Source organism: Triturus cristatus, chromosome 7 (genome assembly GCF_964204655.1).
Source record: "Triturus cristatus chromosome 7, aTriCri1.1, whole genome shotgun sequence".
Lineage (NCBI taxonomy): Eukaryota > Metazoa > Chordata > Amphibia > Caudata > Salamandridae > Triturus > Triturus cristatus.
In genome coordinates this window covers 399,365,493-399,392,128 of record NC_140590.1, presented here as the reverse complement: position 1 = coordinate 399,392,128, position 26,636 = coordinate 399,365,493, and the positions used below count along the sequence as shown (strand labels likewise).

General features: G+C 45.2%; 1 protein-coding gene across 2 annotated transcripts in view; it reads right to left on the bottom strand.

The window, feature by feature from the left end:
* LOC146809784 (uncharacterized protein ZSWIM9-like) overlaps positions 1–26,636 on the bottom strand; it is a 323,831-nt gene that overhangs the window by 184,600 nt on the left and 112,595 nt on the right. For both annotated transcript variants that reach the window (XM_085616631.1, XM_085616632.1), the window contains exon 3: positions 2,370–2,578. In XM_085616631.1, the coding sequence (XP_085472757.1) occupies positions 2,370–2,569 (200 nt within the window). In that variant the 5' untranslated portion in view covers positions 2,570–2,578. The remainder of the gene's footprint in view (positions 1–2,369; positions 2,579–26,636) is intronic.

Below are 26,636 nucleotides of genomic sequence, written 5' to 3'. Positions count from 1 at the left end.
ATCTCTCAGCTTGGTGATGTGTGGGCGAACGGCCATATGCGCTCCTTTAAGGACCTCCAATCCAAATATTCCCTCCATCATAATTTTACAAATATTTACAAATGCGGCATGCTCTCCACGTACACTTACCCGAGGACACTAGGATCCCTGAATATAGTCCCCCCCCCCCCGAAGCACAGACCATGTTGGGCAAGCTGTGGAGGGGGGGGGGGGGGGGGGTATTTCCCGTATTTACAAGACGCTGGTCAACAACACCCCGACTTCGCTCGACCGACTTCGGGACCAATGGGTGGGTCCCCTATACGAGGTGGACTGGCGTGATGCTCTCATGTCGCCCAGGACAGTCACCGCATCCACCAAACTCCGCCTGATTCAATTATACTACATACACACTGCCTACCTAACCCCACAGCGCCAGCATCGATCCGGCCTCTCCCCATCCGCCTCATGCACAAGATGCGGCCAAGACCCGGCCGACTACTTCCACATGGTATGGGCATGCCCCCGACTGGCGCAGGTCTGGGGAGAGACTGAAACTGAGCTGTCCGAGGTCCTGGGATGGGTGGTTCCCCACGATCCACGCCACTCCATCTTAGGGATTACAGATGGACTTGACGGGTCCAGGAATGAGAAATTATTCTATAATACAGCCATGGTTGTAGCCGCCTCCTGGAAACGTCCTACACCTCAAAGTTCTGATGGATGGAGAAGGGGGGTGGATTGGTGTGCGGCACTAGAGAAACCCATGTACGAGGCACGGGGTGTCCTAAGAAATACCGGCGGGTGTGGTGCAAATGGCTGGGTGCCGTGGAGTAGATTGTTCCATCTACACAATGTATTGTACTCACTGCAGGAGGGTGGGGCCTGATTGCAATGTATGTGCTCTTCCAAATGTATGGCGTCAATATTGGTATTATGCAATGTCAAATCAATGGTGGTTGCATTCTGTTAAAACAATAAAAATTTGTTTATCCAAAAAAAAGTGTATAATTTCTAACTGGACGGATTGATGTCTGACCCAGTGAAAGGTGCGTATACCTGATGAATAGATCATGCATGAGCCTGTACTAAGATCAAGTCAGTGTCTAGAAACCATAATGTAACTTGCATTATGTAAATGTGATCACTGGTAACAGAATGACCTATGAGATTCTGCTTTGCTGCCTAAAGCTAAATTGACCGTCAATTCTGTAACCTGGGTGACGGCTCCATCCCCAAAGTCTAAGACATCTACAGATAGCCCAACAAACTCTAATACAAACTATTCACCCCAAGTCACAGATATGGGTTGAACCCATTGTTTTTTTGCATGCCACGCCATTCCAGATTAGACCCAACCATAGGCAAGTCATCCTTGATCCTGCTCCCCATGGGAGCAGTCCAGCTCGAACTGCCAGTCCTCGTCCTCCCTGGACCAGAAACAAGCACCCTGGGACCGGTTTGGGTTAACACTTCTCATCAGCCAGGCTAGCTTGAATCTGGAGGCCTAGTGAGCACAGGACCCACGTTCGGGCATACCCTTCCCACTTAGGGCGACAAATGCAAAAAACAGATGATAGACGGATTGCTGAATTAATCAAACCTTCACCCCCAGTCACAGATCTGGGTTAAATCCATTGTTTTTTTTTTTGGTTTTTTTAACGCCATACTATTCCATGAGTGTCTGAAAAGTTTCAGCACTCCGGCCATCATCTTATTGTGTTTGCTATGTTCACCTTAAGTGGCCAGGGTTTGCCCAGACGTCGGTCCCTTCCTCACTTTGCCATTGGATTCAAGCTAGCCTGGCTGTTGAGGGGTGAAACCCCGAAACCAGTCCCTGGATGCTGTTTTCCGATCCAGGGAGGCCTGGCAGTTTGGGCTGGACGATTTCCATGAAGAAAAGGATCAAGACTGATTTGCAAATGGCTGGAGTGTCTTAGTGAGCAGAAGAACGATGATGGATTAAACCCAGATCTGTGACTGGGGGTGAGTGTCTGAAAAGTTTCAGCACTCCGTTCATCACCTTATTGTGTTTGCCAACTTAGGTATAGAAAGCCTTAAACAGCGAGTCAATCTCCCTAAAATGAATACATTTTCTCATAATTTCTCTTAAATGCTGCCAAGTAACCTTAGATTAGAGAACACATCCTTACATCTTCCTACAAATTCTCAGAATGCTAGAAGATCTGGTTTGTAGTTATTATTTAGGTAGCACCCACTCAGTTTGATGTCTGACTGACTGAGATCTAATCGAGAAATGAGAGCTTAGTACGTACTGTCATACAGTCAACTACCGAAATGCACACCAGTGGTCCCAGTTCAATAGAGTATGTGGCCACTGAGGCCTGATCAGCTCAGTCCCCAACCTCTACCAATAGCAGGGCACATACCAATATAACTGCAGGAGAAAGATGGCTAGGTCCTTGTCCCTGCGGAGGTTGTTCTCAGCCTTCACCTCTCTCCAGTGCCGCAAGGCAGAACCGATATAGATCCTGCCCTTTTGGTACTCTGATCCTTTCCATTGTCGGACGTTTTCTTCCTCTAACGTACAGATGGAAGCCAACTTTTTCCTTTTCGCCCTGCCGTTCATTTCTACCACCTAAATAGAAGAAACAACATTTAAAGAATGAACAATGACATCTTAGTTACCACTGATAAATGCTTTCTGGAGCCTGTACAAATTCTCTCTCAACTAAATACCACATTCCATCAAATTCGGTTTGATGTAAGCATTACATGGTCACACAACAAAAATATATGAGAAGTTCAAATGTCCCACATATTTACATTCATTTATTTTTCATCACATTTTTCAAATATAATAACAACATTACAAAAGAGTTTAAAAACTCTTAAAGTTGTTTGTCGCAGTCAGCACAAGTATGAGGCAAATAAATAGGAAAAACTATCACTCACTGCCCTAGCATCTGAATCCCATCATTCATGCAGAGTGGTAATCTCCGTGATAAACAGGGAGCAAAACGCCTGATTGATATCCTCTATTACATTGTGTCACAGGAAATAAAGAGTCTCCTCTTCAGGGATCCCAACCAGACATTCTCAAAAGATTTTAATATGGAGAGCCCCTGTTCTCAAATTATGGAAAGAAATGATGTACCTTAGCATCCACTACCTTAGGTAATATTTAAGTCTAATTATCAATCTCCACTGTCTCACAGTCTGGTTTTAAACAATTTAACATCTTATTCACCGATGAGTTACATTTCAAAGTAAATCTCTTACCTAAATTGGCTAATACTTCTTTTCCCACCAAATTATGAATACTTCCTTCCTAGCATTCTTTGGGTGAAACCAAACTTTTACAAAGAAACCTAGAGCCTTACTCAAAATCCCTACTATTACAAATTCAAGATATAGGGACACTATTAAGCAGATTTGTGAGGACTTTAATCTCCATTCACATCTTTCCCTGTATAACAGCATAATGTTTCAACTGCAAGACAGGAACACACTTCACTCTGGGTAGAACAACAAATAGGCATAAAATGCTTTTTCCAGTCTCTCTCTAAAGCCTAGTCTATACCAAGCCATACACGCCTTCCTTCCATGTAGTAGTCGGACTAAACAAATATAGATAGTTTCCAATTTCTACTTAGCAGTTGAGAAAAGACTCAATATGTCTAGTACTGAAGCAGACATACTCACTCTACTTTTATTTATTTTTAGACAACTTTCCTAAAAGTATCATCATAGCATGCAAACTATTTTGTAAGCCCTATTATAGAGGTCAGTTCCATAATAATTTTTTTCCCCCAGAGTTTTATATAGCACTAACTTGACCCGAATCGGATATCAGAGCGCTTTACATAGCACCAGTTATTTTTGCACACATTCATTTTTGTTAGGCACGGGGAGATTAAGTTATTTGCCCAGAATCACAAGATGTTCAGCGTCATTGCCGAGATTCGAACCCAGTTCCTCAGATTCAAGGTCGACCACCCTAGCCTTTGGGCCAACTACTCTCCCCAATAATTGGACTGCATATTGCAGCACTTAGATTGGTTAACCCCTAATGCTAGGAAGGTTTATTCTCGTCTCCTTCATAATCTGGGGAGAAATCAGCCAAATATAAGGAAACTAGGAAGGAGGCCATTATGCACCCCAGTCGCAGCCCATCTTCTCTTCCCACCGGCATTGATCTTGATGAAACAACTTGTATAAACTAGCCATGAGATATTTATACAAATTTTAAATCATTCTCTGGCAACCGGATTAATACCGGATGCATGGAAAACAGCTATAGTGAAGCCTCGTCTGACAAATGCACATTGGATTTGGAGGCACAAAGCAAATATTGATCACAAAATGTAGATAAATTCTGAAACCCACATGTGGCGTGCCTCAAGGTTATCACCTAGTCCATTCAACATATATATGCAAACCCTAGGAAAGATGCTTTCCACTCTTGGAATTCCTTCTGACATGTATGCAAATGACATGCAATTGTTTTTTTTTTTTTTTTCGCTCTGAATGAGTAATGCTGAAATGCCCTTTCAACATTCCCCAGAGCAGAAAATAACCCTGTGAAATTTAAGAATAGCTTAAAACACATTTTCTAAACGTCCATCTTCACGGCCAGGTAGTGTGAGCAATTTTCTGTGGTGTGTAGAGCCAGGACGCTTTGGCAAATGTGCGCTTAGCAAATGCTGCCCACAGACCATCTCCATCCATCAATAATAGGACTCTAGTAATGGTGTGAAACAAAACTACTAATGATAAAATTCCTTCTGGTACTTAGATTGTTTTTCATTTTACCTCAAAGAGGTACATACATAAGCAAACCTATCAACTGCATTTGAATAGTCAGTATCGGCCACATGTAATGCGCCCCATTTTATTATACTTCGGAAGTATTACATTTATGGTTGAACTGTTTTTGCTCTGTACTTTCATGTTACACAGTAATTCCACCTCCCCTGCAGAAAACAGGGCAGTGGTGCAGCTTGAAACTCAGAACTGAACCCCCCCCCCCCCCCCCCCCCCCTCAAAAAAAAAAAAGATCGCAGAACCAATAACCCATTTTTTAACCCCATCCAGCCCCTTTCCTTCCATCAAAGAAAACTTTAGATCGGGTACTAGCCTAGACCAGACAAGCGTTGAGTTTCGAGGTTGTATAATTAGCGCCCTCGCTCTCCATCAGAGAAGTCAGAACAGAAGCTAAGAAATTTGTCTGGAAACTGTAACCATTCACGTGAAATGATCTGTGCCATGTTTGAGTGCCTAAAGGTAAAGCAACTCTATAAACTTCAAAGCCAGAAATCTGAAAGGGGGTGCTTGGTCAAAATGCAAGATGTTCCCTTTAGCTCAAGATTAAATTCTCAGGTTCTCCATTACTAGGAGTTCCCACACCTTGGGCAAAAAGTTGGTTTCAGTGGGAAACAAGTCTGTGCCCCATTGAGAAGCTATGGCTTGAGGGGCTCCCAGTAGGGCCTGTGCCATATATCTTCCAATGAGTAAAATGAGAACACCCGGGAATGAGATTCCTAACTAAGCCACCCCTGGAGTCCTGTATTTGAATGTTTCATATCCTGCCCATTTCTGCTATTACTATTCCCATTAATGTTGCAACTTGGCATATGCCCATAGCAGATGTACCAAAGTCTCCACACCCTCTCCAATACCAATCAAGCCTATGGCTGTCCGAATGCAAGTCCAGCAAGATAGGAGATTAAATAGGAACCCTCCTTTTAGCATTCCTCCACATGTTGTGTACCCTATGCACACATGTTCCAACCTCTCGGCTGACAGCTGTCTGCCAAAAGTCTCTTTCCCAAAGCTTCTGTCCAGTCAATTTACCAATCTAAACTCTATGTAATCCGAATGTATTGATAGTGTAGATAAATGCCTCTTCTAATGGTCACTACTTTCTCTCCATTCACATCACCATATACAGTGGACACCTAGCAATGGCATTAATCGATGAAACACCACTGTTTCCTCGTGTCCTCTCTTTACCACTCAACCAAAATGCAATGCTGCACCACCTGGAAACGTGTATATAGTTGCAGAGCTGCCAAGTGAAAAGCATCTCCTCTCCATCCTAGAATTCTCCCCATCACTAAACTTAAAATCATCCATCAACCTTTGGAATGCCTTGATTTTCACTGGGGCATTTGGAACAGCTGGAAATAAATACAGGTATGGTAGTGCTTCTATGCCATGTCTAAAAGTCCTTTTGAAGGTCTTTAAGCAACACTGTAATTTTTTTTAATTTATTTATTTATAAAGTTTTATATAGCGCGAAAAATATCACGAAGGATATCCGAGTGCTTTACAAAGGAAGGTAGGACGGACATAAATCCAGTATTGACAACAAGTAAGAATACACAACAGGAATAATTGCATAGATCCCAGACAAATAATCGCATAATTTCCAGGCATCTGAATCAAGGAGAGTAGTACAATAAACAAGTATGTAACAGTCTAAGAAAGGGGGTATACGATGATGAAAAGAAGAGCATAGATCCAGTACCGGCATCAAGTATGAATACATAACAGGAATAGTCGCATGTTTCCCAGACAAGTGAAACACGGAGAGTGATATGAAAAATCTGAATATAACAGGCTACAAAGGAGGTCACAGAATGCAGTAAAGACGAGCAGCATCCCATGAGGGTACAATGGTTGTAGGAACCGTGATTTCAAGCAAAAGTTAAGGTAAAAATGTGTTCATTAGGAATCTTTTGGCTTCCAGTTTGGAAGCAGTAGTTGAAGAGATTCTGTGTACTTCCGGTGGAAGAGAGTTCCAAATCCTTGGGGAGGCGCCGGAGAAGGCTCGGAGAGCGCTTCTCTTTTTCCTAAGGATCGGTGGTTTCAGGAGGAGAGTGATAGCGCTTCTTGATTCTCTCCCACCACAGGATAATTCAAGCTTTTGCGCAAGGTACCTGGGAGTTTTGAAATGCAGGGCTTTGTGTGCTAGAACTGCAATCTTTAACTGAATTTGAGATTCATAAGGCAACCCTTTAAGAGAATTTAGGATTGGGGATATGTGCTCACTTCATTTGGTACCTGTGACCAGACTGGCCGCAGCGTTCAGTGATGCCCTTAGTAGTGCCAGGGTGTATTTGGGCAGGCCGCAGAGCATCACGTTGCCATAGTCCAGCCTTGGCAGGAGCAGAGCTTGCACCACCTGCTTGAATTCCTTTTTTGGAAGGAATGGTTTGATGTTTCCGAGTGTCCTCATCAAGTGATTAGCTTCCTTTAAACACATTGCTAATATGATTTTTCATATTCAGGTGTTTGTCCAGGGTGATTCAGAGAAATTTGGCTGAATCTATGATGAGAGCGGTGCACTTGAAGGCAGTAAGGTGATTCATCCAAGGGACTGGTTTAGGGACCTGGTTCAGAGGAGAGATGAAAAGAAATTCAGATTTGGAGATGTTGAGCAGTAGATGGTTCTCCGTTAACCAGTTTTGCATAGTGTTTAGGGTAGTGTTGAGTGAGATGATGTTGTCCTGGGATGATATTTTCAAATAAAGTTGCGTGTCATCCACGTACATATGGAAGAGAATGTTCGTGGAATTTAAAGAATTAGCTAGTGGCTCCAAGAAAAGGTTGAAGAGAATAGAAGATAGGGCGGAATCTTGGGGGCCACCCATGAGTACAGGAGAGGGCCGGGAGAGGGAGTGGTATGCCTTGATTCTTTGTGATCTATGGTGAAGGAAGGACGAGAACCATTGTAACACCCGACCTGAGAAGCCCATCCTTTTCTTCAGAATGGATAGTTTAGCTTCAAAGTTTTGGGGGTAGACCATCAATTGATGGCTATATATGTGAGACATTTGAGCCCAATAGAATGAGAGCAAATGTTTGCAACTAGAATACTTGGGCATGTGAAACAGCTACATTCAGTGGTTCAAATTACAAAAGTTTACTTTGAACATCCATACACATGGTTAGCTTTCTAGCTCACATATGATGGAAGATAACAAGTGCAATGGCTCCGAGAAGACACCAGGACATCAGCCTCATGCATGGTTAAATGAAGTTGTGCTAGCCAATCTTCACCCCTTTAATCTTTCCATTTTGTTGCACTCCATTGAAAAAGGACTGCATTGTGAAGGCCAAAAGCAGTGAGGATAGAGGATAGCCCTACTATGTTCCCTGGCCTACATGAATTGAGTGAAGGTTGCCATTATTGACTCTAATAGATGTCTTTATTGCGTTATAGTTGTCCATGACCAAGGTGTGATATTGAATGCCCAGTCCCACTGCCTCCAGCACCCGTTCCATGAAGGTTTGTTTCCAGTAAACATTTTTACATTGAGTTTGAGCAAAGAAATAGGCCTCTGAACTACCCAGGGATAGGTCCTTCACCTGCCTCGGAAGTACTGAAGTCTTTGCTTCTTGCATAGTATTGTTAACAGTCCCATTCCTAAGAAAAGAGTTATAGAGGTTGACAAGAAGATGGACCAAGAGTTCAAACAGGTGTTTATAGAACAGAGCTGTGAATATGTCTGGATCTGGGGCTTTATCTATCTGGGCCTGGGTCAATTTAGTCAACACTAGAGTCTCCGGCTAATCACTTTTGCTTCATCATCCAGAGCCTCTGCAGTGTAGAGTGCTAGAGAGTAGATAATGTTCCACCTCCGGAATAATCCAACTTCCCTTACCAGACTTTTTGCATGAATATTCTAGTACTAATGTCCTTGTCCTTCAATGTAGATGCAAGTAACCTCCCTGCCTTGCCCCTACGCACACCTTCACGCCCCAATGATATTTCTGCTTACCCGGATTAACACAAACTCAGCCTTGTCCATGTCAAAATGCCTGACTTAGTCTCTCAAAGCCAGAATGTTCTTTCACATCTGCAGCAAAAGTATCTATTTATGACCACCTACTAACTGGGCCACTTTGCCTGTAATTCTATTATCTATTTTAGTTTACTCATAATGAGGCCTCTATGAGGGGACCCTGATGAGCAAACTATGCGGTGGACCTGGCACTTCAGAAGGTTACTAGGTCAGCCCCACTACTAGGTAATTTACTTGTATTTCTTCAGGTCAGTCAGGAACCTTGGAGCCGTAAAGACATTGTTATTCAGCGTCCATGATCTCTGTTGTTACCGGGTAAGTCAAAAGGTCATCTCCATATATGGATATGGCTATAAACCCATATGGCAATATGACCGATGGATGTCCATAGGGCCCTGAGCACCAAGGCATTCTTTGTCATGAAGTGATCAAGCCTAATATAGGCCACGAACCATAGAAAAATATGCAAGCTGTACTCCTTTCAGGTTATTATGCAAGCTGTACTCCTTTCAGGTTACCTCCAGATATCCTTCATATGCGTGGACCTCAACCACTAATATCCAGAGAGACAGAAGAAGCCCACGGACCTGTCTGTCAATCATCCTGTCTCGGTCACTCATCAGCACAAAATTAAGGTCACTTTAACTGCTCATCACCGCTTCTGCCACGTAGAATTTACTTTGCTACAAAAGAGTTTTTGGTTTAAGCAGGGGCATAGACAGTTGCCAGGATGAGTTTAAAGACTTGTGATTTAAACACCATCGATAGGAAGCTTTCCAGGTTGTCGATAAGAACCCTCACAAACGGTCCTTGGAAACCCACTGACAGGAAAAGCAGTACTCCCCATTTTTAGCTGGTCCAGAGGACACATTCTTTGTCAGGTACTATTTGGCACAAAGTTTAACCCATTATCTAGAGGCAGACATCTCCCTTCAGCCTCCCAATGTCTCTGAACTGGAGAACAGCCGAATGTTTCACCAGGCTACTAAGTTCTCTAACAAAACAATTTTAACCAGCTAGGGCATCCACTTACCTAATAATTGGCGTTCCAAGAGCTTTCAACCCTTATCTCAGTGTTACCACCTTCTCAACTATTAGATGGCCATCTGGCTAAAGTTCCAACTGTCAGGTGGGCAAAAACTGGAGGCAAATTTTTCTCCTTTCTGGACCCCCAAGCCTGGAAAAACATGCCTGTCTGAATACGACAAATTGAAAGCGAAAGACCTTTCCGACAGCAACTTAAGACCTGGCTTTTCACTCTAAGTTCCACATTCTATGCTGTCTTGCATTCCACTCAGCACCGGGACACTCCTCGGAGTAGCCGGGCGCTCTAGAAATCGCTATTTATTCATTCATTGTCAGTCTAATACACTGACCTCTTTTCACTTCTACTCCACATTCATTGTTAATAATCCACTCCTCCAACCATATTAAAGAATAAACATTACTTTAAAAAAAAAAAAAAAAAAAAAAGTGTAAACCAGTGTGTCCCCGCCCTCCCTCTCCCCACTCTTAGGTCCAGTAATGATTTTCCCAGCGATCCCTAAAAAGAAACTGTGCCGTAAGCCATTTTCATGATGCACAACAAGACATTCTCCAGAAGCATCATAAGATCTAGTGTGCTTTGTTGCCATTGTTGGAACCTGATCCTGGCCCTTTCCTTGTGTTGACTTTCTTCAGGTGTTGGAGAACAGTAGCTCTGCCTGAGGCCCTGTCCTCCTTGGAAGGGGCCAGCTGCCATTTCTTGTAAGACTGTGCTCCACTGCAGCACTACTGGAGAGTTTAAGACACTTAAACTTTCAAGTAAACACAGAAGAAATTACCCCACTTGGGATATCATGTTGGGGAAGAAAATCCATGACTGGCCTTGAAAGCACACGGCTTGCAACGTGGTAAAACAGAGGTCTTCAAAGAGTTATAAACTTTCCTGCATGCACAACTTCTTTGTTTGAGCAGACAAGCCTCATAATTTCCACTTTCTTCTGATACAAAATGAACCGAAAGACTGTCTGGTGTTAAATCTTTCTGGATGTTACTCTATTAGTGCAGTCAAGACAATACCATAGGTTGCGTTTGTGATGGCCTGTTGTAGACCATACAGAAAGCCAGAGATCATGTAGCCCACGGTCCCTCGTTAGATATTGTTGCGACTTGATCTGCTCTACAAATCTTCTTGATGGGACTGGCGGTCTATGTTGCTGCTCCTCTAGTTCCTGGACCTTTTGCCATATCAGTTCTTCATCCTTAGTATTCAACCACAGTTTTGAATTCTCTCTTCTACACTCCAACACCCCCCCCCCCCCCAACCATGCCACTGGCATCAGGTTCACATCATTCACCCATTCTTTGGTCTTACATTTAGTGACAATCAACCACCTCTTTTGATGCCTCGATATCACCACCTCCTTGCTCATGCTTTGGATTGACTTGGCTACCAGGGCTTATGATGTTTAAGGGTACACCTTTCCACAGAGTGTTAAAGTCTGTTCACTCCCAGGGAAGTATTTAGGGGAGGAGCACAGGCTCACCGTACTTCACAATGTTGCCACCTCCACCTCCACAGCACCAATGTTCCTAGGCTTCAGCCCAGCTTGAGAGACATCACCATTCTATGCTCATGCTGACTTCAAGCCAGTCAGATCAGCAGCAGGGCTCCAAGCATTCACCTGTCCCCTTGTGGCTGCAGGCATTCGTCTATCTCCTGGTGCAACTCTCCAGTGTTCACACACCCTCCCTGTGAGCTGTTGCCACTTCTGCTGCTGGACCAACTACCAACCACCACTGCAGTCAATGCACACATCCTCAGGCTCTACGGACAAAATGCAAGATGGTAGGCACCAACTGAACCCAAGGACCACCAAGCCAGGTACTCCAGTTCTGTTGCAGTTCTCCTTTCCAGGGCCAACCAATGTCTGCCAATGCACCATTGTATTCCCTAGATCATCCCAGCAGATTCCTCCTGCTGGTCTCCAGAGCCAAGATACCCTTTGCCAGAGACCACCACCACACAGCCAAGATACAAGATAGTATGTGGATTCCATGTCCAAGGGTAGCTGTGTCCGTCTCTCATATGGTGAGGACACTCCTCCCAACTCAAGTGGATGGTTGTGACATTTCCCCTACTTGCCTCCTGGTGAGGGGCTACAGCTGTACTGTGATGTGGCATAAGTAGATAGATACGCCTTACTGGACCAGAGTGATAGCACACCATTGCCCACTCCATGCTAGACAGGTCCCCTTCCCCACTCCAACAACATATTTACTATCAGTAACTGAACAATTTATTTTAAGAAACCCTGTTTGTTCTACTGGAATTATTCAGTTTTCCTCTGCCAACTTACCAAATGAGATTTGAATAGGTTTGGCACATAGTACACTTGTTGAGTTGCTTTGGGATTATAGCCTACGGTTATGAGGCACCTTAATATTTCCCTTAGGAGGTAGCAGCAAGATCATGCTACCATTCCAAGAGTTACTTTCTATTTGTTTTTTGTGTAAAGGGAATTTTCACCCCTACTAGGGTATCATGGAAATTATCAGATTTTTAACAATTTTATGAATTTTAGTAAATCGGGTTCTGAGGAAAGATACAGGGAAATCAAATTCCACTGGGCCACGGCCACAGCACAAAGGGCCATAGTTTTTAAGGAAGATTTTGTTATCACACCAAGCCATACGTTTGTGGACCTCAGATAACAAGAGTGGAGGTGCTATTTAAAAATATGCTATTAAGGTAATACATCAGGAGCCTATATCACTTTACGAACCAGAGTGATTTTGGAAGGATACACTCCTTCTGTGGACAAGAAAAATTTGACTCTTACAATTCACACCACACACTGGTCTGGCTGCATAAATCTGGCTCACTAAAATGTACAATTCAGAGAGGAAGACAACCCCAGATAGTTGGTATTACAATAATCTAGGCATGAGAATACAAAAGCATTTAGGATTTGAACCTTTTGCAAAGTACAAAAAAAAGGTACTGCAAATGACAAGATTTAACCATAGTGGAGATTTGACCAGATAGACTTAGTGCTGAATCAATTTTTACTCCCAAATTCCTCACAACATTCACTGGAGGAGGGACTGGGCCGAATGAAGAGGGAAAATAGGAATGTTCTGGAACTCAGGGGATTTAGGAGAGCATAAAATCTATGTCTAGCTTTAATTATGTTTCAGATAATTTTTGCCCCATCAGCAATGAATATTAAAAAGACAATACTGCAGTTAAGCTGCAACAGTCAGAGGGTCACCTTGAGGATCAACCATGATGTGTGTAGCCCCCCCCCCCCCCCCGAGTATATACAAATAATTTAACCCAAACAATTAATTGGGCCAAAGGAATAATAGAGATTAAAAAGAACTGAGATAAAATGGAGTCTTGGAGTATCCGGAGGTCTTTCTTGAGACTCAAAAGATGCCCAAGCCACCTGCTTTAAAGCCAGAGTAAAGCCCAAGCAATGATGGCAAGTTCAGAGAACTAGGTTAAAAAACAAAACAGCATGATTGACCATATCAAAAGATGCTGTCAAATCCAAAAAGATCATTGCATTAAGTAGGAATGCATTAATCAGCAGCATGCAAATTGTCAAGAACTGGGACAATGGTTAGTCCTGTATTTTTTTTACCAATGTAAGACAGTCACAAAAAAGGGTTAATAAATTACCCCCCCCCCCCTCCCTCCAAAAAGGCTCCTCTTTAAGGGCCATTATCAGATATAATTTTGTCTTTATGCATTAAATTTTTCATGCCCTTTATGAAATGCACTACATTATCTACAGTAGATAAAATATTCTATCGACTTAAGTCTTATCCATTTACCTTTCTCTATGGCTGACCTTAACAGGATTTGCCAAGCCATTAGAAAGCAAAAGTCAGCGAAATACAGCGTTCCTAGTAAACAAAGAATGCTAGCTGTGTAAAATAGTAATGGTTTCATTTAATAATTCAGGCTGTAAGGAACTGGAGGATCTCTTTAGGATAGTGAGCTTTTGTCCTCAAAATCGAAGGTTCAATGGGAGCTCGATGGCAATGTATCAGGCTACAGAGTATCCACTGCAGTATATGCAACCTAGCCTGCCCTGCTGGACAATTTTGAAGATCATATTTAGTGCCAAAGTCTCAATATAACAAACTTTAACTGATGTTTCCCACTAGGCTTACCCAATCCCCACTCAGTCATGGTAGGCCTGAAAGTGCTCCTAGAGCCTTGTTAACTGCAACCATTCATTTGGAATGACATTTTGCCAATCTTGGTGTTTTACATTAAAACTTTAAAAATCCAAGTCTCTAGCTTCGCCAATTACGTTTTAAATCATTTAGGTCATTAATCCTACTACATTTTTCTTGCATTTTCTGAATATGTTAGGTAATGTTATTGTGTTGCATTCTTAACATTCCTATTGTTGGCAAAGCTGGACTTCTGCCTACATTTCTCTAGAGAAATGCATGCTGCTCAAGCCATACCTACCAGAGGTTCACATAGGTCTGTGTCAAGTCATCATCACTCTGTGTTTATTAACTTGATAGCAGCACTTCCTCCTAGATCCATTACCCAATTTTTGACAACTACAAAGGACAGGTTTTAAAATGTCTCCAACCATGGGTTACCTCATCTTTCTTTTAAGCACAAACCAGTCTTTATAAAAGAAGGCACCCAATGCTCAGTTACAGTATTCAAAAAGTCCAAGAAGGTAAAATTGTTCTCATTCCACAACTAATCTGTGCCCTTGTGCAGGCGCATAGTGTATCAGTGGTTTGGCTTCGGCTAAAATTAGATTTTTTCATAACTCTTAACATATCAGGTTTTCATTTTGCTTAGGTGTGACATTGTAATGTTTTCAGTGAGCCTATCTGTGCCACTTGGAAAGAAAATACCAGTTTTGTTCGCATTAGAGAAAACAGAAACAAATGATCACTTTGTGGGCAATGTAGTGGCACAGAAATTGCACTAGAACTACAATACTTCTATGTATTAGCATTTTTCTTTAGTGTGGACTATTTCCTTGTCTTGTTAGAACATTTACAGAAGTACACACAATTAATTCTGCACCATAAATCTACAAATTAACCTGAAGATAGGATATAGGCTAAATATAATAAAAATTATACTTAAGTACAAATTAGACAAATTGTGTGCTGCAAAGGAAGGACATCCGTACCGTATACAACTGGGAGAAAGAGTTGGTTTTTAACAGGACTTCAAAGAGAAGACAGCCTTGTAAATTCAGCACTTATTTTAAGGAACCATAGTTGTTTCTAGGACAGACTCCAAGCCTTCCCATCAATCAAAGAAGCTTATCCAATATTTTTCAGAATGCATGACTGGTCAACAAATCACACCAAGAATTCCAACATGTAGTCCGTTAAGCAAAACAAATTCTTGAAATTCACCAAAAATCCCGACAAAGATTTATTGTGCAGGTCCGGTGTGCCCGAAAGTTGGCTGGGTATTGTGCCATCAGAAGGATGTCACCCAGATATATTAAAATATAGATTTTCCATACAAAGGTAGTCTACCACAACCTGAAGAAGTTTTGCGATGAATTACTAGAACTTTAGCGAAGGCAACTGAATTGACACGTATTACCCCATCTAGAGAATCCGGAGAAGCAGCTGGTTTACTGGGATTGAAAAATGGATACTTAAGTCAGACCATCAAGTCCACAGGAGTGAAGCTATCCATGAAAAGGCGGATTTCCTCTGATGTTGGTATTGGACTTATTTGCTGAGCTTAGGTTTATCACTGGATAAGAAACACTTGAATTTATCACGCATCAGGGAAGGAATGAGGAGATTTGTGTTATTGGACCCAGGATTACGAATGGAAGCAAAGCTTGGGAACAGCAAATAGACTGACCTACATCCCTTTGAAGCAAAAAAAGGAGGTACAAAAAATTGTGAAGTTTTCGTTTACTTTTGTTTCTTCGTTTTTATAAATGAGAACACATTCCTAAAGTTTACACAACCAAAATTGAACATCACGGATCGACCCCACACACCAACCCCAGCTTTACATGGCTGACAAGCTTTCACTTCGGTGGCAGGAGAGAAAATATTACACCTTCCTGCAGCAGTATCTGAACTCCTACACCCCATCAGGGTTCTCCAGTTTTCTGTCCACATCCAATTCCCCATTTGTTTTCATATCTGTCCTATATTCCTCCATGCACGGATCTGCAGTTCTACCAACCCTTCATACGTGTAAAATGTCTGTTCCATCTTGTGGGCAAAAGAATACTAAAGGGGTGGACCATACTGCTGCGGGTGTATGTACCTATCCAGCATCTCCGCCCAGTGGGCATGATCCTCCATGGGGTCCTGTCTTGTCACTCTCATATGGACCTCCTCTGTCGGGACCTATTCAATGAAATCTCTCTCCCGTTCCACTATTGTTGTACCCTACCAACGTAGCCATCCCATGGCAATGCGGCACCTTGCGTAGACCACTCCCAAACTTATAAACCTGCTCCTTAGTTTCCATTTCTGAGCAATGAGCATTATGTTAAGGATGCACTTTGTGTGCGATAATGCTAACCAGTGATCCTACTGAGGCTGTCAACCACTTTCCCTCAACACTCCACTATCACTGCACATGTTCAAGTAATATGACTAAATGAGTCCCACATCTAGAACAATCCGAGGATCTCCCAGGGTATATTTTACTCTGCTTCTGTGGTGCCATGTAGGTGCGGTGTAGATAATAATAACATTGAGTTACCTTAAATCCTGCTTTGCAGATACGACTTTAAACTGCGTGCATGCCATGGCCCAATCCTTTCTCCGAGGTGGGATCACTTGTATCCTCCTGCCATCTGTACCTAACCTTGGGGAGTGTTCGCCATTTGTCTTCTTCCAACACCCTGTGCAATTGGGATTCTTTTCTTCGTCCCCTCTTCCAGGGTCAGCAATGCCTGCAGCGTCAAGGGTGGATCAGGTGCCACAGGCAACCTAGTCTAAATCTTCCTGGAAGTGTTAGCCAGCTTTACATATTGCAGGAACTGCCTGGGGCCGATCCCAAAGGCGTCCTGTGCAAATGTAATAAAGGAGCCCTCAGTGTATAGATCCTCAGGCGCCCCCCAACACCAGCCCCCATCAAGAGGTAGGTGGAGTTTGTGGAGTTGCACTATGCAGAATTCCACAGAGTTGCATAAAACCTCAGTGGAATTCCGCGGAGTTCAGTTCCGCACTACTAAGAACAACAAAAGAAGTAAAAGGTTGTAGATATTACAGTTGGAGCCCGGCAATAACCTCACCCTGGATCCTCCAAACATTCCTACAGCCACCTTTACCTGAAAAAATGTAAAATCCCAGCCATACCTGTACGTTGCAGCACCCAGCTATGTCTGCAGAGCGGTGTGATGAGGTTGCCTCTTCCTTAGCTGCAGAAGTACAGGTGGTGCACTAATCAGGTATTTTTGCAGGGATTCTGCTCATGCACAGACCTTACGCGCAGGAAACCAGGACCTCGGTGTATTGTTGTGTACCAAAAGAGCCACCTCAGTGCCCAGAAGCCCAATCCGACTAACATTAGTGTTTCATTCGTTCTCCGTACTACAGCGAAGCTACCAATGATTAGACAACCTAGAATATGCGACTTAGTAAACTCTCAGGATTAGTGGGAAACAAGAACACTCTTTCGATCACACTCATACTTGTCCACAACATGAGTAAATCAGAGACACTGTATAGTTAAAAATGTTTATTTTTAACTAAGGTGCAGTACTCTAGCCAATACGAGCAGCATAATGCATAAAAACAATATAATTAGCATTGTTACGATTCCCTAAAGCACAAAAGAGGAAATCATATTAAAATGACAGTGGAAACAGGACTATAGCTCCTTTTACCACCTTCCCCGTGCTCATGAGCTAGTTTAGAATAATTATATAAGACCTCTGGGCTTTGTCAGCGAGACCCCATACCTACGAGATGAGTTGCAGTGAATTACATCTCAGGATCAGCACAGCTCTTCATGTTGGAAAGGTTTCCTCCAAGTGCCTTCTCATGCATGTAGTGCCATATTAAAAGCCCCCGAGTTTCAGTTGGGCCGCTGTGCTTCATGTTATGTCTATGTGCGTGGGACTGACCAAAGTGAATCAACCGTATACAGTGTTATTCGACCTTGAACAGGCTGTGCAGACAGAGCGCGGTGCACCGCTGGATATGTGAAAGGTAGACAGTTTTTATGTGAAGCAGCGCCAGCAAAGTATTTCCCGAGAACAGAGCCATGTAGTGTTGTGTGCAAAAGCAGCAGAATGGCAGCCAAGCATATACTACTTATGCTAACTTAGCAATGTCTGCAGTTAACCCCATTTCCGCACTAAGGAATATGCTACTTACCAGTATGCATCTGTTCTTGGCATGTAGAGCTGCAGAGTCACACACTGAGGATGAGATCGCCATCTGGTGTTGGGCTCGGATGATTGCAGGTTGTTGTTGTCTTCGGAAGAAGCCTTTGGTCACGAGGTTGGTGACTCCTCCCCTGGACAACAGTGCGCATGGGCATCCACTCCATCGTCAGATTGTTTTTCGCCATGATGGGAAAAGATAGAGTGTATAGAAATGAAAGAAAGGATGTCCATGTGTAATGTCTAAGTAAGACGGATGCTGGAACAGATACAGGTCCCGGGGAGGCGGGCGGGCGTGTGTGACTCTGCAGCTCTACATGCCAAGAACAGATGCATACTGGTAAGTAGCATATTCCGTTCGAGGCATATGAGCTGCAGATCACACACTGAGGATAGATTATACAGCAGTGCTTCCCCTTAGCGGTGGTCGCCTGTATCCGTTGCAGCAGCTTGAAATAAAGTTTTTAGGACAGCCTGGCCCACGGAGGCCTGTTGTTTGGCCTGCACATCAACACAATAGTGTTTAGTGAAGGTATGCGTGGTAGACCACGTGGCTGCCTTGCAAATGTCTTCTAAGGGAATGTTACCTAAGAAGGCCATAGAAGCCCCTATTTTACGCGTGGAGTGCGCCCTAGGGGGAACTGTAAGTGTACGTTTAGCCTTGAGGTAGCATATTTGGATGCATTTAACTATCCACCGGGCTATACCTGATTTGGAGATTGGGTTGCCTTTATGTGGTGGTGCGAAAGCAACAAAGAGTTGTTTTGTCTTTCGAAAGGGTTTTGTCCTGTCGATGTAATAAAGCAAGGCTCTTTTGACATCTAAGGTATGTAGGGCCCTTTCAGCTACGGAGTCTGGGTTTGGGAAAAAGACCGGTAGCTCTACTGATTGGTTAAGGTGGAAAGGGGAAATCACTTTTGGAAGAAATTTAGGGTTTGTCCTAAGAACCACTTTGTTACGGTGTAGTTGTAAGAAAGGTTCCTCTAGTGTAAGGGCTTGTATTTCACTTACTCTGCGTAGGGAAGTGATTGCGATAAGGAAAGCTACCTTCCATGTTAGGAATTGTAACTCACATTTGTGCATAGGTTCAAATGGGGGACCCATGAGTCTTGTTAGAACCACATTGAGATTCCACACTGGTGCAGGTGGCAATCTTGGGGGAAGGATTCTTTTGAGACCTTCCATAAACGCTTTGATGGCTGGTACCTTAAAAAGGGACAGGTGTTGCCTATTTTGCAAGTAGGCTGCCAAGGCTGCTAAGTGTAAACGTATAGAGGAATACGCTAGATTGCATCTTTGCAAGTGTAGTAGATAGCAAATGATGTTTTGGATGGAAGCGTCCAATGGATGTATGTCATTATTAGCGCAGTAGATGGCAAATCGTTTCCATTTAGCGGCATAACACGCTCTAGTAGTAGGGTGTCTGGCTTCCTTTATGATATTCATACAGTCTGGAGGGAGATTGAGGTAACCGAACTCTAAGACCTCAGGAGCCAGATCGCTAGGTTCAGTGTTTGAGGATCTGGGTGTCTGATTTCTCCATGGTTCTGGGTTAATAGATCCGGGGAGAGGCGTAGCCTTTGATGTGGAACTAAGGATAGTTCTAGAAGCGTGGTGAACCACGGTTGACGTGCCCAAGTGGGAGCCACTAGTATTAGTGTTAGTGACTGTTGTTTCAGTTTGCGTACCACAAATGGAACTAGTGGGAGAGGCGGAAAGGCGTACGCAAATCTGCCTGACCAGTTCATCCATAGGGCATTGCCCTTGGACTGTGGGTGTGGAAACCTGGCGGCGAAGGTTGGGCATTTTGTGTTTTCGGGAGTGGCGAACAGGTCTATGTCTGGTTGTCCCCACTTTTGGAAGAAGGGGAGTAGAACCTTGGGGTGTAGTTCCCATTCGTGGATCTGCTGTGTGTGGCGACTTAGGAGGTCGGCCACTTGATTGTGGATCCCTGGGAGATGTTCTGCTAACAGATAGATGTTTTGGGGAATTGCCCATCTCCAGATTTGCTGTGCCAGTTGGGACAGTTGGAGAGAGTGTGTCCCTCCCTGTTTCTGTATGTAATACATTGTCGTCATGTTGTCTGTGCGTATGAGGACAGTTTTGTTCTTTAGGTGAACTTGAAAGGATTTTAGTGCTAGGAACACTGCTAAGAGTTCCAGGTGGTTGATGTGGAGCAGTTTTTGTTGACTGGTCCATCTGCCCTGAGTGGTATGGTGAAGGAGGTGGGCTCCCCACCCCGTGAGAGATGCGTCGGTAGTTAGCACAACTTGTGGAAGAGGCTCTAAGAACGGTCGCCCTTTGGACAGGTTGATGGTGTTCCACCATTTGAGTGAGCGAAGTGAGCGACTGTCCACCAACACCAGATCGGTAAGTTGTCCGTGAGCTTGGTTCCACTGTTGTGCTAAACATTCCTGTAAGGGACGCATTTGAAGTCGTGCGTGTGGGACTATGGAGATGCATGACGCCATCATGCCTAGGAGTTGCATGAACACTCTTGCTGGAAGAGATGGATGAGTTTGAAACTGAGAGATGAGATTTTGTATACTGGCTATCCTGGCAGTGCTGGGATAAGCAATGGCCTTGGATGTATCTATGGTTGCTCCTAGATACTGATGTAAGTGGGAGGGTTGTAGGTGGGATTTGGGGTAGTTGATAGTGAATCCCAAATCGTGGAGAGTTTGAATCGTGCGATGAGTGTGGAGAACGCATTTTTGGTATGTATTGGCTTTTATGAGCCAATCGTCCAGATAGGGGAAGACATGGATCTGTTGTCTTCTGAGATGCGCTGCCACGAATGCTAAGCACTTGGTGAACACGCTGGGTGCTGTTGTTACTCCGAATGGGAGAACTGTAAATTGATAGTGTTGCCCATCTACCACAAATCGTAGATATTTTCTGTGAGCGGGATGCATAGGGATGTGAAAGTATGCGTCCTTGAGGTCTAATGTGGCAAGGAAGTCTCCCTGTTGTAGGAGTGGGAGGACTTGTTGGAGAGTGGTCATATGAAAATGATCCGAATGTATATACTGGTTTAGTAGTCTGAGGTCCAGTATGGGCCTTAGTGTTTTGTCCTTCTTGGGAATGAGGAAGTATAGAGAATATACCCCTTTTCCCTGATGTTGAAGGGGGACTGGTTCTATCGCCTGTTTTTGTAACAGGGATTGAACTTCTTGTTTGAGGAGAGAGAGATGATGTGAGGACATTGGGCGTTGTTTGGGTGGTATGTTTGGGGGGGATTGTATGAGTTCGAGGCAGTAGCCAGACTGGATAATTTGTCTTACCCATTTGTCTGTGGTGATGGAAGTCCAGACAGGTAGGAATTGTTGGAGTCGCCCCCCGACCGGAGTGGAATGGTCCGGGGGGAGTGGTGGCAAGTCACTGTTTGGTGGCTGTGGAGGTGCGGGTGTTGTTGTTATTGCCCCGCCCTCGGCCTTTGTTATTGGTTCCCCTATAACCTCCCCGGAAATAACCTCTGTTAGGGGATGTTTGTCCAGAATTTTTAAAGGTGGACGTGGTCTCAGTTGATGTGTTTTTGGAGCCTCCTCTATAAAAGGAGCGACGAAAGGAACCCCGGTTTTGAGGAGACTGCAGTGCTCCCATAGACTTGGCAGTTTCATTATCCTTTTTCATTTTTTCTAATGCAGTATCTACTGCAGGGCCAAATAACTGCTCTTGGTTGAAAGGTTGAGCCAGAATTGCGGTTTGAACTTCCGGTTTAAAACCGGAAATACGGAGCCAGGCATGTCGTCTGAGTAAGACGCTAGTATTGACCGCCCTAGAAGCGGTGTCTGCTGCATCTAAGGCGCATTTAATGGAGGCATTAGATATTAATTTGCCTTCTTGAATGAGGTCAGTGGCCTGGGACTTAAAGGGTTCAGGCAGATGTTGCATAAGGTCCTCAAGTTGGTCATAATGTGCCCTGTCATACCGAGCTAACAGGGCCTGGGTATTGGCAATACGCCAGTGGTTCGCCGCCTGTGCGGCGACTCGTTTGCCTGAGGCCTCTAAAAGCTTAGACTCCTTGTCTGGGGGGGGCGTTTCTCCAGTTGTCTGTGAGTTAACGCGCTTCCTGGCATTTGATACGACCAAGGAGTCTAAAGGGAGCTGGGCTTTAATGTATGCAGGGTCCTGCGGGGCTGGTCGGTACTTTTTTTCGATGCGGGGGTTGAGAACCCTCGCTCGAACAGGGTCTTTAAAGACGTCAGTGGCATGCTTTATAACCCCTTTAATCATGGGAAGTATATGAACAGTTTTTTGTGACTGCTCAAAGGTATCGAGGAGAAAATCCTCCTCAAGGGGGTCCGTGTGCATAGTGACACCATGGAACGTTGCTGCCCTATTTATTAGTTGGCCAAACCCTAGGTGGTCATCAGGAGGGGAGGGCTTGGAGGGGTAGGTAGTGGGGTCAGGCATGTCAGGCATTGGATAAGACCAGTCATCTACCGGTGCTGTGTCTGGAAAGGTAAACGGGTCGGTTGGATCAACAGGATCATTAAATAAATCAGGGTCCACCCCTCCCCCTAAGTCATCATTATCATCCTGTGGAGGAGGTGAATGATAGGGAGGTGGTAAAGGTAAAGGTAAAGGAGAAGCAGGAGGAGGAGGAGGAGGGGGGGACGGGTTAGAAGGTAAAACAGGAGAAGAAGGACGAAGTGGTGAAGTGGCACAGTCCTTTTTTCGTATGGGAGCTGGGGGAGGTGTAGTGTCCAGCTTCCGTTTTTTATATGGGATGGCAGTCACATGTCCAGTGTTAGGATTGATGTAGATCCGCTTTTGAGTAGGATCTGGTCGAAAAAGTTCATCTGGCTCCGAAGGTGGTGGCGGCGACGCCCGCTTCGGGTCTTTATGAGCTGTTTTTGGTGTGGACGTAGTTTTCGGTGCCGATGATGTTTTCGGTGCCGAAGAATGTTTCAGTTCCGATGGATTTTTCGGAGTCGATGGATTTTTCGGTGCCGATGTATGTTTCGGTGCCGAGAGACTTTTAGGCATCGATGTCGAAGAACGTTTCGGCGCCGGTGGAGACTTCGGTGCCGAGGAACGTTTCAGTGCCGAAGGAGATTTCGGTCTCGAAGCCTGTTTCGGTGCCAATAGTGGGTGTTTCGGTGCCGAGGGTGTTAAAGGCACAATCACATGAGGTTTGCTCGAGCCCGAGCCACCTACAGGCTTAGATGTCTTCGGAGCCGGGCCCGAGGGCGGGGCTTCTGAAGAGGATTTCCGGTCGCGACTGGGCCCAGCTGGCGGAGTCTTGACCACTGTCTTTTTGGATGGGGCAGGGGCAGGGGGGGTGGTACTCACACGCTGCCCTGGAGTGATGAGGTCATCGGAATCGTCGGCCTCGGACACGATCTCGAGATCTTCGGTGTCGTCTTCGGGAACATCTTGAGCAAAGATGTCCTCCGGTTCTGGAGCTGGTTTGGCCATAATATGGCGTCGAGCTCTTCGGTCCCGGAGGGTCTTCTTCGAACGGAAAGCGGCACAAGCTGGACAGGTGGACTCGTTGTGTTCCGGCGACAGGCAGAGGTTACAAACCTCGTGGTGGTCACTGTGGGGGAACTTCGCTCCACACTGGGGGCATTTTTTTGATTGCTAGAAGTTTTCTGCTGGAGCGGAAAAAAGTTCATCCGAACCCAATGGCGGAAAAAAACAATCTGACGATGGAGTGGATGCCCATGCGCACTGTTGTCCAGGGGAGGAGTCACCAACCTCGTGACCAAAGGCTTCTTCCGAAGACAACAACAACCTGCAATCATCCGAGCCCAACACCAGATGGCGATCTTATCCTCAGTGTGTGATCTGCAGCTCATATGCCTCGAACATATAGTTCCCCACCAGGCTCCACTGCGGAATCTATGTCTCAGAGTCAGGAGGTGGATGGACAGATTACTGGTGTCAAACTCTCCCTCGTTGTGCGAGGGAGCGTCCTACCTAGGGGGCATCGGGTCTGGGCACTGCTGTTGCAGACAAGGTCTCCCCATCTCTGCACGATCCTCCTCAGCTTCAACATCCACTCTGCAGGAGCCCGATGGAGATGGGGGTGACTATGCATGGCGGGCCCTTTGATCTTGCTTCGAGGGAGAAAACACTGTGGATGCCCAGTCAAGACCCGTGCTTTGGGACACTGCATATTCACTCCTCGGCAAACCACCTCGGGAAAACTCAGCCACAGGTCTGTGCACAAGTCATTGAGCCCAGCTCCCCTACTCCGCATCCGTACTGCTGTCCCGCATTCCGCAGTGAAAGCGTGAAAGCGTTAACGCTCAGTGGTGGAGCAGAGGCTTGTGAGATGGTATTGCTGCGGCCGACACTCCCCCACAGTTGGAGCAGTGCTTTGTGAGAGCACAGGGGCTACATGAGGTTTAGCATGTTGAGCGGGGAGTTTGGTGAAAGCGGGAGCTGAGTTCCCTGCCCACCCAAAGCAGAGCTTCATCTAAAAACAAAACTCTTATATGACAGTGCAAAACATGTGTGAGCGCTGCCTCCTGCCCCTGGGACTCCCTCCTACCTTAAGTTACGAATATGCACATAAATATCGGACACAATAAACTGAACTGTCTTTTTGCTCCTAAATAAAAGTACAATTATTTTCAAAGCGGTAGTGTTACACCTGGCACTTCTTGGCGTGATTACCCCAGACTTTTTGCTTCTACCTCCGCTATTTTTGACTGACTTAGATGCTTTGGGCACTTTGCCACTGCTGATCAGTGTCAAAGTGCTCCCTGTATAAAGTGAAATGGTAATTGGTTGTCCATGATTGGTATGTTTGCCTTACTAAGTAAAGCCCCTAGTAAAGTGCACTATGTGTGCCAGGGCTGGTAATGCAAATGCTACTAGTGGGCCTGCAGCACTATTTGTGCCACCCACACAAGCAGCCTTAAAAAGGGAACTCAGGCCTGCTATTGCAGAGCCTGCCCACAGTTTGTTAAACTGCCATGTTGTTCTGTCAAGTGCACTCACTTGCCAGACCTCACCCTTCCCTTTCTATGCACATCAGATGCCCCTATGGTAGGTCTAGGGTACCCCCTGGATAGGGTGTAGTGCATGCGAAAGGTAGGACATGTACTAAGGTGTGTGTCATGTCCTGACAGTGAAATAATCTCCATTTCGTTTTTCACTTTTGAAAGGCCATCTTGCCCATAGGACAGAATGGGAAGGCTGTGTAATATGTTTTGCAGCCTATCTTCCCAAAGGCTTAAGATGGAAAGGTGAAGTTTAGTATGCCTGAACTCACAGTGTAGTAAGACATCTTTTATGTAGGTGGTTTTTGCATTGTGCGTTTAGAAGCCACTCTTTTAGAAGTGGCTGAGTTTTTGTGCTCTGACATTTGTGTGCGTCTTTGCCTGGCTGTGGATTGACTGTCTGGATTTGAAAGCAATAGGATCTGGGGAATGTCTTGACCCAGGGGAGGAGGTAAGACAGCCACCGGCTGACCTGCATCTGGAGTGTAGGGGGAGGAGAAGCCCCTAGAGGTGAAGAGGCCTGGGTTGCTATTATAAAACAATTGGCTCATCTGCTGAGTGATTGAGAATCCAGACCCCCACTAATCAAAGAATTAAAGGTGTCACTGGCAGGGAGTGCGTGTGCTTTGTGCAGCCTGAACCCCTTTGTGAGGATTGTCCAGTGATCGTGTGCACCGGAATCTAAGTGAGTCTCATCGACGCTGGGTGCGTTGTGCACCGTGAGACCTTCGTGAGGATTTGCCTTGTTATCATGTGCACCGAAATCCAAGTGAGTCTCATCGACGCTGTGTGCGGGTGCACCATGAGATCTTTGTGAGGGTTTGCCTTGTTATGGTGTGCCCAGGAGTAAAGTGAGTCTCAGCGACGCTGTGCACGTGATCTTCATGCAGCCTGAGACCCGTGTGTGGAGTGCCCAGTGATCGTGCACCCGAAGCGTAAGGAAGACTCAGCGACGCTGTGCGAGTGTGCTTTGTGGCAGTCTGAGATCTTCGTAAGTGAAGTGGCCTGGTCCGGCAGTCCCGGAGGAGCTGCGTTGTGGACCCGAGCTGCCGTTGCCAATTCACAAAGCTGCATTGGAGGCCCAGCCGCTGGACGAAGAGAGGAGAGTGAGTTTGCGCCCCACAGGTAACGCGTGTCGACTCCTGGGGCGGGGCACGGGCTCGGAGGGAGACGCTCTCGGCCTCTCTCTCGTGTTGGCAGCACGAGCTTCTGCTTCGGCTCGTATCACGCCCCGTATTGCCAAGAGTGGAGGTACAGGGCCCGGAGTGCGAAGTTGCACTTTTTGATTACATCATACCATGTTGGGGTCAACTGTGAGAGGCTGACTGCAAGTCAGAAGGAGAGGCGGAGAGACCGCCTAAGGCCCGGTGATCGGGGCCTGAGTGTATTACGCATTATTCCATTTCTGCAGAACAGAGTACCGGACTGTCGTATTACGCATTGCATTATTCCTGCATAACGAACTACCTGATTAGTGTATGACGTAAGGCATTTTTATCTGCGTAACAAACTACCTGATTGTCGTATGATGTATTGCCTTGTTTCTGCATAACGTACTACCTGATTAGCAT